This window comes from Plectropomus leopardus, chromosome 14, assembly GCF_026936395.1.
Source record: "Plectropomus leopardus strain MGB_pleo_1.0 chromosome 14, ASM2693639v1, whole genome shotgun sequence".
Taxonomy (NCBI): domain Eukaryota; kingdom Metazoa; phylum Chordata; class Actinopteri; order Perciformes; family Serranidae; genus Plectropomus; species Plectropomus leopardus.
In genome coordinates this window covers 734,950-750,000 of record NC_142189.1, presented here as the reverse complement: position 1 = coordinate 750,000, position 15,051 = coordinate 734,950, and the positions used below count along the sequence as shown (strand labels likewise).

Genomic DNA, 15,051 nt, shown 5'->3' with positions numbered 1-15,051 from the left:
CCTCAAAACCTAATTTATTTTTATAATATTTTTTTGCAATTTGCGGGACATTTCCAGCTGAGTTACTCGTTGCTTGATTTTACAAGAAATCAAAGATTTTTTCTCAGTTTTGGTATGGTAAAAAATGGTAAAAAAAAACATTACTGAACATTAGAATACTGCTGTTTTTCTGTCAATCAACGAACGGATGAATCGACTGCTGCAGCTGTAGAGCGATGTGTGCGTTGGCGTGTTTGAGCGTTTTGCATAAAGAGACTACAAACAAAGTCCATGCAAAGGTAGTTAGAATAGTTATAATAGTAGATAATAGTTATAATAGTTAAATAGTTATAACAGTAGATAATAGTTAGAATAGTTAAAATAGTTATAATAGTTATAATAGTTATAATAGTTAAATAGTTATAACAGTAGATAATAGTTAGAATAGTTAAAATAGTTATAATAGTTAAAATAGTTATAACAGTAGATAATAGTTATAATAGTTAAAATAGTTAGAATAGTAGATAATAGTTATAATAGTTAAAATAGTTATAATAGTTATAATAGCAGATAATAGTTAGAATAGTTAAAATAGTTAGAATAGTTATAATAGTAGATAATAGTTATAATAGTTATATTAGTTTGAATTTTCATGCTCATGTTAGTTTAAATGTCCTGTTTGTTCGACCAGCAGCTTAAAACCCAAAGAAATTCAGCTTATTATTGTAAATAAATAGCAAAAAGAGCAGAAAATATTCACAGTTCAGACATTTTGACCACTTTTTTTTGCCATTTTCAGCTGCAGATTAATTTTGTATTTATTTTCTAATTAATCAATAAAAATGCAAAATCTCTTTTCCGTTTTCAGACAAACATGGGACACTCGCCTCCTCTGTCGTCTCCTAAAGCCTCCATCAGTTTCCTGATGTAAAACAAACAAACGCACAGATGTTGCATCCTAATCCCTTCCTCCTCTCCTCCTCTCCTCCTCCCTCCCTCCCTCCCTCCTCGCTGCAGAGACGTCACTAAACTGCGTGGATGTAAGTAACAGTGAGCGTGATGTAATACGCCTCCTCTCACTCTAATCTGTGACATGTAAGATTACAGATAATCTGAGAGCGAGCTGACGTCACACAGGAAACGCAGCGCTCTTATTCTGACAGCACGCTGCAAAAGGTGCTGCGCAGATCAAAAAGTGATGATGTTCCAGATGTTTCCACAGGGGCCTCACTGCTGCACGGGGCCCTTTCTGGGTTATCAGGACATATTTTAAAGCTTTTTTATTCACTCTGGCATTTTATTTACCCTAAAAAGAACGTCTTTTTAATCTAGTAATCCAGTGTTTTAAGTCATTATTAGGGACTGTTTGTTATTTATGAGATAAATAATAATTTATTTTTTTTTTTTTGGTGATTTCTCCTGTTTTTTCTTTCTCGTAAAGTTTTTTTTATTACTTAAAAAAAACTAACTTCAAAAATTAGGAGGCTGTCTTTTAAAATTTTGGGTGATTTTGTCTTTTAAATTTATTGATGAATTTAATTTTTTTTTTCTGTTTAAAAATTTTGGTGATTTTTTTTTCAAGTTATTTTTTCTTTTTTTAAAATTGCTGCTTTCCAAACTTGCCTTCATGACAACACACACACATATATATGTGTGTGTGTGTGTGTGTGTGTGTGCTTGTTTAGAGCTGGGGCTATTTATAAGAGCCGCGGCGCTGCAGCGTGGGATGCCCAGGCGGCCTAATGTGATGATGTCCCTGCTGCTGACTGATGGTTTCATACAGAGTGAAACACACAGCTGAGTACTGGAGTCCTCTCTGCAAACAGTGCAGAGTATTACAGTGAAAAAACATCCTAAAGACAGAGAGGAGGACTCGGACGTCGCTGCGGCCTCCTGAGGGAATACTCCCGCTCTGTAAACACTGAGTGTGTTGGTTCATGAGGTCTGAGATCAAACCTGTACACGTATTAAAGGCATATTTCACCGGCTCCATGACGGACTGTAAAATGCAGTAAATCTGCAGTAATGTCACAGGACGAGCTCTGAAAACGCAAAATAACTGCACCGCCATCGCAGAGGCTGCAGCCGAGGTCACGCCGGTTTCTTTCCGTGATTTTGGGGAATGTCGGGAAGCCGTGGGGAGTTTATTTTAACAGTTGGAGGATTTTGCAGATTTGAGGCCAACACATAAATAAACAGATGAATAAATCAGGTTGAAGTATGAATGCGCGATAATTAAAGTGCCGGCAGAGCGAAGGAGGATCCGAAACACCAATTAAGCTCCATGTCGAAAATAAACAACATCAAGCAACTGTTAAGCGAATCAAAGAGAAACGCAGCCGAATTTATTCAGAGTTAAAGACGTTAAAGTCCTGCTCACGGACCCCGAAATTACAATCAGGACCATCACCACATGCCTCAGGAAACAGCAAAGAGTGCAACACCGTCCTTACAGGAGACACGGCACCAGTAACACCAGTAACACCGCCCTTACAGGAGACACGGCACCAGTAACACCAGTAACACCAGTAACACCGCCCTTACAGGAGACACGGCACCAGTAACACCAGTAACACCGCCCTTACAGGAGACACGGCACCAGTAACACCAGTAACACCGTCCTTACAGGAGACACGGCACCAGTAACACCAGTAACACCAGTAACACCGTCCTTACAGGAGACACAGCACCAGTAACACCAGTAACACCGTCCTTACAGGAGACACGGCACCAGTAATACCAGTAACACCAGTAACACCAGTAACACCAGTAACACCATCCTTACAGGAGACACAGCACCAGTGACACCAGTAACACCAGTAACACCAGAAACACCGTCCTTACAGGAGACACAGCACCAGTAACACCAGTAACACCAGTAACACCGTCCTTACAGGAGACACAGCACCAGTAACACCAGTAACACCAGTAACACCAGTAACACCGTCCTTACAGGTGACACAGCACCAGTAACACCAGTAACACCAGTAACACCAGTAACACCGTCCTTACAGGACACAGCACCAGTAACACCAGTAACACCAGTAACACCGTCCTTACAGGAAACACGGCACCAGTAACACCGTCCTTACAGGAGACACAGCACCAGTAACACCAGTAACACCTTCCTTACAGGAGACACAGCACCAGTAACACCAGTAACACCAATAACACCAGTAACACCAGTAACACCGTCCTTACAGGAGACACAGCACCAGTAACACCAGTAACACCAGTAACACCGTCCTTACAGGAGACACAGCACCAGTAACACCAGTAACACCGTCCTTACAGGAGACACAGCACCAGTAACACCAGTAACACCGTCCTTACAGGAGACACGGCACCAGTCACACCAGTAACACCGTCCTTACAGGAGACACGGCACCAGTCACACCAGTAACACCAGTAACACCGTCCTTACAGGAGACACGGCACCAGTAACACCAGTAACACCAGTAACACCGTCCTTACAGGAGACACGGCACCAGTAACACCAGTAACACCAGTAACACCGTCCTTACAGGAGACACAGCACCAGTAACACCAGTAACACCGTCCTTACAGGAGACACAGCACCAGTAACACCAGTAACACCAGTAACACCAGTAACACCAGTAACACCGTCCTTACAGGAGACACAGCACCAGTAACACCAGTAACACCAGTAACACCTGTAACACCAGTAACACCGTCCTTACAGGAGACACGGCACCAGTAACACCAGTAACACCGTCCTTACAGGAGACACAGCACCAGTAACACCAGTAAAACCGTCCTTACAGGAGACACAGCACCAGTAACACCAGTAACACCGTCCTTACAGGAGACACGGCACCAGTAACACCAGTAACACCGCCCTTACAGGAGACACAGCACCAGTAACACCAGTAACACCAGTAACACCGTCCTTACAGGAGACACAGCACCAGTAACACCAGTAACACCGTCCTTACAGGAGACACGGCACCAGTAACACCAGTAACACCGCCCTTACAGGAGACACGGCACCAGTAACACCAGGTGACACCGCTTACCAGGAGACACGGCACCAGTAACACCAGTAACACCAGTAACACCGTCCTTACAGGTGACACAGCACCAGTAACACCAGTAACACCAGTAACACCAGTAACACCAGTAACACCGTCCTTACAGGACACAGCACCAGTAACACCAGTAACACCAGTAACACCGTCCTTACAGGAAACACGGCACCAGTAACACCAGTAACACCGTCCTTACAGGAGACACGGCACCAGTAACACCAGTAACACCGTCCTTACAGGAGACACGGCACCAGTAACACCAGTAACACCAATAACACCAGTAACACCAGTAACACCGTCCTTACAGGTGACACAGCACCAGTAACACCAGTAACACCAGTAACACCAGTAACACCAGTAACACCGTCCTTACAGGAGACATGGCACCAGTAACACCAGTAACACCAGTAACACTGTCCTTACAGGAGACACAGGAGACACAGCACCAGTAACACCAGTAACACCGTCCTTACGGGAGACACAGCACCAGTAACACCAGTAACACCGTCCTTACAGAAGACACGGCACCAGTAACACCAGTAACACCAGTAATACCGTCCTTACAGGAGACACAGCACCAGTAACACCGTCCTTACAGAAGACACGGCACCAGTAACACCAGTAACACCAGTAATACCGTCCTTACAGGTGACACAGCACCAGTAACACCAGTTACACCAGTAACACCGTCCTTACAGGAGACACAGCACCAGTAACACCAGTAACACCGTCCTTACAGGAGACACAGCACCAGTAACACCAGTAACACCAGTAACACCTGTAACACCAGTAACACCGTCCTTACAGGAGACACGGCACCAGTAACACCAGTAACACCGCCCTTACAGGAGACACGGCACCAGTAACACCAGTAACACCGCCCTTACAGGAGACACGGCACCAGTAACACCAGTAACACCACCCTTACAGGAGACACGGCACCAGTAACACCAGTAACACCGTCCTTACAGGAGACACAGCACCAGTAACACCAGTAACACCAGTAACACCGTCCTTACAGGTGACACAGCACCAGTAACACCAGTAACACCAGTAACACCAGTAACACCAGTAACACCGTCCTTACAGGACACAGCACCAGTAACACCAGTAACACCAGTAACACCAGTAACACCGTCCTTACAGGACACAGCACCAGTAACACCAGTAACACCAGTAACACCAGTAACACCGTCCTTACAGGAAACACGGCACCAGTAACACCAGTAACACCGTCCTTACAGGAGACACGGCACCAGTAACACCAGTAACACCGTCCTTACAGGAGACACGGCACCAGTAACACCAGTAACACCAATAACACCAGTAACACCAGTAACACCGTCCTTACAGGAGACACGGCACCAGTAACACCAGTAACACCGTCCTTACAGGTGACACAGCACCAGTAACACCAGTAACACCAGTAACACCAGTAACACTGTCCTTACAGGAGACACAGGAGACACAGCACCAGTAACACCAGTAACACCGTCCTTACGGGAGACACAGCACCAGTAACACCGTCCTTACAGAAGACACGGCACCAGTAACACCAGTAACACCAGTAATACCGTCCTTACAGGAGACACAGCACCAGTAACACCGTCCTTACAGAAGACACGGCACCAGTAACACCAGTAACACATGTAATACCGTCCTTACAGGTGACACAGCACCAGTAACACCAGTAACACCGTCCTTACAGGAGACACAGCACCAGTAACACCAGTAACACCAGTAACACCTGTAACACCAGTAACACCGTCCTTACAGGAGACACAGCACCAGTAACACCAGTAACACCAGTAACACCAGTAACACCGTCCTTACAGGAGACACGGCACCAGTAACACCAGTAACACCGTCCTTACAGGAGACACAGCACCAGTAACACCAGTAACACCAGTAACACCAGTAACACCGTCCTTACAGGAGACACGGCACCAGTAACACCAGTAACACCGTCCTTACAGGAAACACAGCACCAGTAACACCAGTAACACCAGTAACACCGTCCTTACAGGAGACACAGCACCAGTAACACCAGTAACACCGTCCTTACAGGAAACACAGCACCAGTAACACCAGTAACACCAGTAACACCAGTAACACTGTCCTTACAGGAGACACAGGAGACACAGCACCAGTAACACCAGTAACACCGTCCTTACAGAAGACACGGCACCAGTAACACCAGTAACACCAGTAATACCGTCCTTACAGGAGACACAGCACCAGTAACACCGTCCTTACAGAAGACACGGCACCAGTAACACCAGTAACACCAGTAATACCGTCCTTACAGGTGACACAGCACCAGTAACACCAGTAACACCGTCCTTACAGGAGACACAGCACCAGTAACACCAGTAACACCAGTAACACCTGTAACACCAGTAACACCGTCCTTACAGGAGACACAGCACCAGTAACACCAGTAACACCAGTAACACCAGTAACACCAGTAACACCGTCCTTACAGGAGACACGGCACCAGTAACACCAGTAACACCGTCCTTACAGGAGACACAGCACCAGTAACACCAGTAACACCAGTAACACCAGTAACACCGTCCTTACAGGAGACACGGCACCAGTAACACCAGTAACACCGTCCTTACAGGAAACACAGCACCAGTAACACCAGTAACACCGTCCTTACAGGAGACACAGCACCAGTAACACCAGTAACACCGTCCTTACAGGAGACACAGCACCAGTAAAACCTGAAACCTTAGAAATGTCCTAAAACCCCAAAAACGTCCTTAAACCGGAGAAATGTCCTAAAACCGTAGAAACGTCCTAAAGCCGTAGAAACGTCCTCAGACCGTAGAAACGTCCTAAAACCGTAGAAATGTCCTCAGACCGTAGAAACGTCCTAAAACCGTAGAAACGTCGTAAAACTGTAGAAACGTCCTCAGACCGTAGAAACGTCCTAAACCGTAGAAACGTCCTCAGACCGTAGAAACGTCCTCAGACCGTAGAAACGTCCTAAAACCGTAGAAACGTCCTCAGACCGTAGAAACGTCCTCAGACCCTCTGAAGTCTGGGTGCGGCTGACCTGTTCTGGGTCTCTGCAGCTGGATTTGCTTCTTGTCAAACACAAGTGAGAGCAGCAAACATGAACGCCAGTCCAAAGACAGACAGGCTGAAGAGCTGAGGAGGACCATAACCGCCACAGAGGGACCCGGCTGACCCAGAGTTCATAAACCTGCAGAAACTGGACTCAGAAACTGGACTCCAGTCTGCATCCAGTCCTGACGAAGACGTGTGGATCACATGAGTCCCACACAGACCCAAATATTTCTGTAATGTCACACAGGACACAACAACACAGCAGCACCAACATCATGACACCATACACAGAGTCCACCTGAGACACCGGGTCCAACTGAGGCTCTGTAGACCTGCGGAGACCCTGCAGACCTGCAGAGACCCTGTGAACCTTGATGGCGTCCGGTCACACTGAACATCACTCAGTTACTGCAGGAACCCTCACACTGCTGCACACAGGGGTGTGTGTGTGTGTGTGTGTGTGTGTGTGTGTGTGTGTGTGTGAGGTGGTGTGTTAGTGTGTGTATGTGTGTGTTGATGTGTGTGTCGGTGTGTATGCTGGACTGTGTGTGTTGGTGTTTGTCGTGTGTGCGTTGATCTATGTTTGAATGTGTTGACATGTGTGTTAGTGTGTGTAGGTGTGTGTGTGTGTGCGTGCATGTGTGTGTATGGATGTATGTTTTAATGCGTGCGTGTATGTGTGTATATGTGTGTTGATGCATGTTTTGGTGTGTGTGTGTGTGTGTTGATGTATGTTTTGGTGCATGTGTGTTGATGTGTGTCGGTGTGAGTGTGAGTGTGTGTGTGTGTGTGTGTGTGTGTGTGTGTGTGTCGGTTTGTTGATGTGTGTGTCGTGTGTGTGTTGATGTGAGTGTGTGTGTGTGTGTGTGTGTGTGTGTGTGTCTGCGTGTGTGTGTGTGTGTGTGTGTGTGTATGTGTCGGTGTGCTAACGTGTATGTGTGTCGGTGTGTGAATGTGTGTGTCGGTGTGTGTGCGCAGCAGCCTACCTGTTGTGCCCGTGGGCCAGGCATCAATGTAACATGACTGAATGAGCAACACTCACACACGCGCGCACACATTGAGCCTACACGCGCGCTAAATCCCTCACAAGGTCAAGTTGGTGTGGGTGGTTTTCCGGGTTAAACGCCGCGGCCGTTCAAGCCGCATCCCGCCGCGTTTAACGGGCTCAAACACGGTCAAACCGACAACATGTTAAGATCATGTGAATGACGTCCTTACCGTACACGCCCTGTCCGTGCACGCCCTGCAGGAAGCCGGTAAAGAGCCACAGGAGACCGAGGACTGAACCCATCTTCACATCCTCCTCTGGCCGCCTCGCTGCTTCTCTCCCCACGGGGAGGAGGTTGTCAGATCGGTTCCCCGCAGCCGCTGCTGCCGCTGCCGCTCCTCCCTCCTCCACCTCAGCTCCGGCCGGCGTCCCTCCGCTCGGAATCCGGCCCGGTCACCGGTTCTCATCCACGAATCCGGCTGTGTCCCCGCCGGCAGCCCGCCGCCTCCCCCCAGACCCCGGTCAGATGTGACGGGGAGGTCCGGTTCGGCTCATACCGGAGCTAACGCTAGCTGAAGCCGTGAGGAGCAGCTGCCGCGGCGGCCGGTCGGTCAGCGGAGACCCGGGAGAAGCAGGTGGCTCAACCGCGTCTCCTTGGTGGTGACATTGTCGGAAAAAGATTAAAATTCAGGAGAAAACACGTCGGTGCGACAAATTCTCCAACCGGGAGGAGGTTCACAGATCCCCGCTGCCCCTCCGCCGAGTCCACCGGGCTCCTTGTCCGTTAGTCGGTACCGGAGTTACATCCATCATCCCGCGGAGAACCGCTCCGTGTCCCGCCGCGCTGTCAGCGGGGAGTCGCGGCCCGTCAGGCCGGGCAGCAGAGGCGCAGAGACGGGCTCCGTGATGCCGTGATGCCGCTCTGAGCTCCGGCGAAGAAGAGAGAGCAGAAGCGGCCAGAGCGGTCGACTCGTCGGTGGATTTTACCGGTGAGAGACGTCACCGCGCGAACGGAGCGGTGAAGCGGAACCGAGCGGGCCAGCACGCGACCTCCGGAACACTGTTTCAAAATAAAAGTCACCAAACGTTGCAATATAAGCTCCGATGCAGTCGCTAATAACCATTTTTAAAAAAGTAAAAAACAAAAAAGATTGAAGGAAAAAAAAAATGCCCAAAAAAGAATAATATATCATTTTTAAAGGAAAGAAAATATCATAAAAAATATTAAGAAAACATGCACTAAAAGTGTGTGGAAAAAGGCCTTCCAAACTGTTTTTAAAAAGGTGCCAAAAATTTCTAAAGAATGTTGAATCATGTTTTATTGTATAAAATGTATCTATTATTGATTTGATTTGACGTATTTGACATTTTAAAACAAATAAATACATTAAATCTCTTTGGCTACACACATTGCACCAATTGCATTAACTCTAAAATGGCATGAATAACAAAATTAAGGTAAATGAATAACTAATCATTTCTGAATAATAACTGAATAATTTCCATTGTGGATTTGACATATGCAAGTTGAAATATGACATGGCATTGTATAGTAATATTTTAAAACAGGTAGGCTACAAGGCACAAGGTAGATTTACCAGTCATTTCTTAAATGTAGTTTAAAAAATAAAATTAAAAGGAAGGAGGGGGAGTTCAGGATTCTCACAGTCTGAAAGCATAAAAACACTGGTGTAGTTAATTATTGTGTTAAAATATATTAGACTATAAAAGTCATAAGCTAAAATCTGAAATTTGTACAAAACACCAGTTTTGGGAAGTTTTATGAGCTTATTACGTAATCCATTATTTATACCACCACGCTCTAAATTGTGGGCTTTTATTTTGACGGGCTATTTTCCGGTGTCCTTGTGCCTATACGGCGCTTGCTTGACGTGAAGCGGAATCTGCCGCGCGGAACCTCACGAGCCGCTGGTCTCTGACCGTGACTGTAGAAAAAACATCCTCACGAGACAAGAGCAGCCTGTCGGCGGCACGCGGGGTGGAAAATGACGGCGCGAGCTCTCACTGCGCACGTGTGTGATGTTCTTTTTTTCTTTTCCCGGGACTCCTGCGAGGCGGGAAAAGAGACAGATGACTCAGTCAGAAACTACTCACTGATTGATTAATTATTGATTAATGAAAAGGAGGAAACTGAATGAAAAATAGAAACTCTAGAAACAGGTTAGGGTCGGTCGGAGACGTTCACTTTAATTTTCAACCAGTTCTTTCTGTTTTCACCAGGATTTATTTTCACCTTCAGAGTCGGTGGTTTCATCTAAAAAGATGCTCAAAGTTCGACAGAATTTTCAGAAAATGGTCAAAATAAGGTTTGGATGAGTCCAGCTGTACCGATCGTCAGAAACACGTTGGACTCTTCGTTGGTCAGACATTCGAATCTGGTTTGAATCAATAAATGTTTAACTGTGTTAGAATTTCACGTTGTGTGAACGTTAACATTTTGACGTTCTGCAGACGTTGAGTTTGTTCGTCATACCTGATGACCTGGCCCCTGATAGGCCCCCAATGGGCCCCCGATAGGGCCCCCGATAGGCCCCCGATAGGGCCCCCGATAGGCCCCCGATAGGGCCCCCCATAGGGCCCCTGGTGGCCCCCCAACCATTTTCTAACTGACAGTAAAAATAAAGTGATGGACTCTGTGAATAGTTTTCTTCCTTTTAGTCTCCATAAGGAGTCAGAGACATAAAACAGCATCAACACAGAGCCAGAGGAGGATCCCCCACAGAGGACACAGCTGAGACACTGATGTCCTAAAATACTAGAAATGTCCTAATATACTAGAAATGTCTTAAAATCCAAGAAAGACCCTAAAATCTGACAAACATCCTAAAATCCTAGAATTTTTTTAAAAATCTGAGAGACGTCCTAAAATCCCAGAAATGTCCTAAAAGTAAGCTGAGTGTCTCTGGTTGTCTTTAAGACGACACTGATGTGACACGTTTGGATGATGACAATAAAATTAGGTTTTTTTGAAGATTTTTTGAGGATGTGAAGACCATTTTTGGAAATGTAGACAGTTTTTAGGAGGTGAAGACAATTTTGGGACAGAACATGTTTTTGGGAGGTGAAGACATTTTTGGGGTCGACCATGTTTTTGGGAAGTGAAGACATTTTTGCGATGTCAGGACATTCTTGTGAAGTTGTGAGAAATTTGGCAAACAAAGACAAAGTGAAAAAATTCGGAGGTTAAAGTGCCGTTGGCGAGGAAACGCGAGACGAGCTGCTGAAACGTCCCTGTAAAGCAGCGGGACGAGTTTAGTGTCTCAGTGTGAAGCTTTTCTCTTTAAACGGCCTGACGCTGCGTTGCGCTCCGCCGCTCTGCTACAAACTGATGTGAGACGTCTTCATTCGGTATTCATCAGACGCGTCAGGTTTATTTCTTCCTGCAGATCAAACTCGCCGCCTTTCATCGTGTCGCAGAAACAACATCACAGGATTAAAGGAGAATAAAACACGCGGCCCTGCGAGTGCGTCTCGCTGTGATCGCACTTTAAAGGACGTTACAGACAATCACCGGAAACATCGTCACACTTTCACAGAAACAATTTAAGCTTCACGAGTTATTAAAGCTTCTTAGGTTTGACCCTTCGAACCACCAGCTGCTTTTATTCACAAAGGTTTCACATCAACATCCATGTTACTGTGAAGGAGGCTCTCAGATCTTTTTCTTTAACAAAAGTACTAACACCAGCGTGAAGAAATACTCTGCTGTACTTTAAAAAACAAAAGTAAAAGCACTTATTATGCAGAGTACTGAGACAGTTTATTTCACTGGACTCTATTGATGCTTTATTGTGTTCATGGCTTTAATGTTGAGGCTCATTTTAATGTCTTTAAATACCGCTGGCATAGTTTAAACTGTAATAATTCATCATCATCAAGACGTTTTTTTAGGAGGTAAAGACGTTTTGGGGAAGCAAAGACGTTTTTGAGAATATTTTTTGGTAAACATAAGCATTTCTTGGGAGGCGAGGACACATCTAAGGGAAGAGACATTTTTTGGGAGGCAAAGACATTTTTTGAGAGTTAAGACATTTTTTGGGAAGTAAAGAGGTTTTGGGAAGGCTAAGACATTTTTGAGAAGTATGGACATTTTGGGAAGTGAAGACATTTTTTGGGAAGTGAAGACATTTTTTGGGAAGTGAAGACATTTTTTGGGAAGTGAAGACATTTTTTGGGAAGTGTAAATGACCAAACTTTAGTTGAAGTTATGAAATCATAAATATAAAGATGATGAAAAAATGGTTTAAAGTCCGTGTTGAAAAAAACCAAACTTTGGAAACTTCAGGATAAATATTAAAATAATAATAAAGACCAATAGAATCAGCGTCCACTGTTGATGACCTCGTCGCTAAGAGGAGGTCATGTGACGCAGTCAAAGTGTCTCTGAAGACAACAGCGGAGAGACGAGCAGATCCCGCTTCAGCATCTTCACTACAGTCAACATCCGTATGTTTTATTAACTCTGCAGAAATCTGCCCTCATCAATAATTCAGAGCCGAGAGGAGCTGCAGAGTCAGCAGGAGTTCACCCCGAAGATGGAGCCGTGCTAACAGTTTACACCCGCTTACAGTCTTTGTGCTAAGCTAGGCTAACAGTTTACACCCGCTTACAGTCTTTGTGCTAAGCTAGGCTAACAGTTTACATCCGGTTACAGTCGTTGTGCTAAGCTAGGCTAACATTTTCTGCCGTGTCTGAGCGCGGGGTGGGGGTGGGGGGGTCAAGTTCTTTGACAAGGACCTCGCCACCAAAGGTGTCGAGTTCCTGTGTTTCTACTGCTGAGCGTCGTCATGGTAACAGAGCTGAGCGCCGAAACGAATCAGTTTGTTTTGGATTCAGATTTCCTGTTTCTCTGCGAGTTTCAGCTGAAATGCGACCTCTCAGTCTACGTCAGATGAAATAATGACTCACAGGTGACCTCTGACCTCTGAAACCATCACAACAACGTCTGCTGACGTTTGTTTTCTGTCTCTGAATAAAGTTTCATCTCAGCAAACTATTATATATTATTACATATGTTATTATATTATTATATATTATATTAGATTATTAGTAACGATGACAGTGAGACTGAAAGTTACCTGTTTCATCTGCTCCACCTGTGACGGTACAGCTGAGCCTCCTCCTGCTCCTCCTGCTCCTCCTGCACAACAACAACATTAACCCTTTATGGCTCACTTTAATATCACACACAATCATATCTCTCTGCGCACAAAATGTGCTTTTAAAATCAGGCTTTAAAAAACAGTGCAGATAATCCTTTTAATACCAAAGATTGTCTTAAATCAAAGGGTTTAAAACAAACACTGAAGAACACAAAAGAGAAAGCGCTTTAATAACAATTAAATCATGATTTATTCTTAATAAAATAAGCTGAAACCTGCTGCGAACCTCCACCAAACAGGATCAATCCCCTCAATTCGCACCTTAAATGAAAAGTTACTTTTATTTTTAAGAGTTCAGCTGGTGGAGAAGCTGCTCCTCAGTCTGGAGGTTGTGGGTTCAAATCCCTCCTAAACAGTGTTTTCTTCATAAACACAACTTTTGCATGAAGTTTTGAATTTGACAGAATAATTAGAGTCTGTCAGTGTCAGCTCAATGGTTCAGGCAGTTTGCATGTTATAATATTGATTTTTCTTCAAAAAATTAAAAGTTATGTCTCTGCAAGAGATTTTTACCCCTTTAATAAACATTAAATAGTGCATTTAAGATTATTTGTGATAATACATTAAAAAAAAACCTAATATAAAGATTAGCTCAAATTAAAAGCCAAAAAAAACGTTAAAATCCTTAAATACTCTTTACATTTTAAGTTTTTATACGTTTTTAAACTCTTAAATGACCTGAAGGTTTCAGTTAATGTGTAATTTAGCTAAATTTAAAGATCAACTGGTTTTCTGGCTTTTAATGTTAACCAATGTTTATATTAAGTACTTCTGCATATATGAATATATCTGCAGTTCAGTCTTTGGTGAGAGGTCAGAGTATCAGTGAGTATCAGTGAGTATCAGTGAGTATCAGTGAGTATCAGTGAGTATCAGTGAGTAACAGTGAGTAACAGTCTCATGGCGCCCCCTACAGGAAAAAACTGTGATCTACAAGTACAGTGTGTGAATACAGGTAATCCATTAAAAAACTTGTTATGTCTCTTTGTAGTCGGGTTGTGTCTCTTTGTAGTCGGTTGGTGTCTCTTTGTAGTCGGGTTGTGTCTCTTTGTAGTCGGTTGGTGTCTCTTTGTAGTCGGGTTGTGTCTCTTTGTAGTCGGTTGGTGTCTCTTTGTAGTCGGGTTGTGTCTCTTTGTAGTCGGTTGGTGTCTCTTTGTAGTCGGTTGGTGTCTCTTTGTGGTCGGGTTGTGTCTCTTTGTAGTCGGTTTGTGTGTCCATGTAATAGCTTTATGTCTTTTTGGTTGCTTTGTGTCTTTTAGTAATTATGTTTGCAGTTTTCTTGGATGTGTCTGTGGTCGCGGTAGTTTTGCGTCTCTTCGACGTTGTCTCGTCACCGCCGTCGGTGTTTCACGGCTCTGCAGGTGTATTTTGCACACGGACAGGTAAAGTGAAGAACTGCTGCTGTCGCGTCGAGCTGTTTTTCCGGTTTTCTCCGTGAATTCATTTCAGAGGAACATTCACACACTCACGGTCAGACCGCTGTTAACCCTTTCTGCGTCAGCTCCACAGCCGCAGTCAGCGAGCACAGGGGACAGTCGTTTACCGAAGAACCGAGCTCAGTCCGGGCGAGCCGCCTCCGCCTTCACCGGGAGGCAACACACGGAGCTGCGCGTGCTCTGAACAGGCATTTACTCACCGAGAACTGTGACGTACAGCGGACATTTACCGCCAAAAGTCCGCCAAACAAAGACCTGCTCCTCACTGACACACGCACCCGCACGCGCGCACACGCACACGCACGGCCCTGTCTCTTAAAGGAGACACTTACAGCACT

General features: G+C 45.1%; 1 protein-coding gene across 3 annotated transcripts in view; it reads right to left on the bottom strand.

Annotated features, from left to right (window-relative positions):
* The window catches only part of mdga2a (MAM domain containing glycosylphosphatidylinositol anchor 2a), an 86,749-nt gene extending 71,702 nt beyond the window's left edge, over positions 1-15,047 (bottom strand). The window contains exons 1-3 of one of the 3 annotated variants that reach the window (XM_088087157.1): positions 14,914-14,985; positions 13,194-13,255; positions 8,325-10,162 (exon numbers count right to left, since the gene is read on the bottom strand). In XM_088087157.1, the coding sequence (XP_087943283.1) occupies positions 8,325-8,397 (73 nt within the window). In that variant the 5' untranslated portion in view covers positions 8,398-10,162; positions 13,194-13,255; positions 14,914-14,985. The other 2 variants (XM_088087156.1, XM_088087155.1) reach the window with 2 other exon arrangements.
* Between the last annotated feature and the right edge of the window lie 4 nt (positions 15,048-15,051).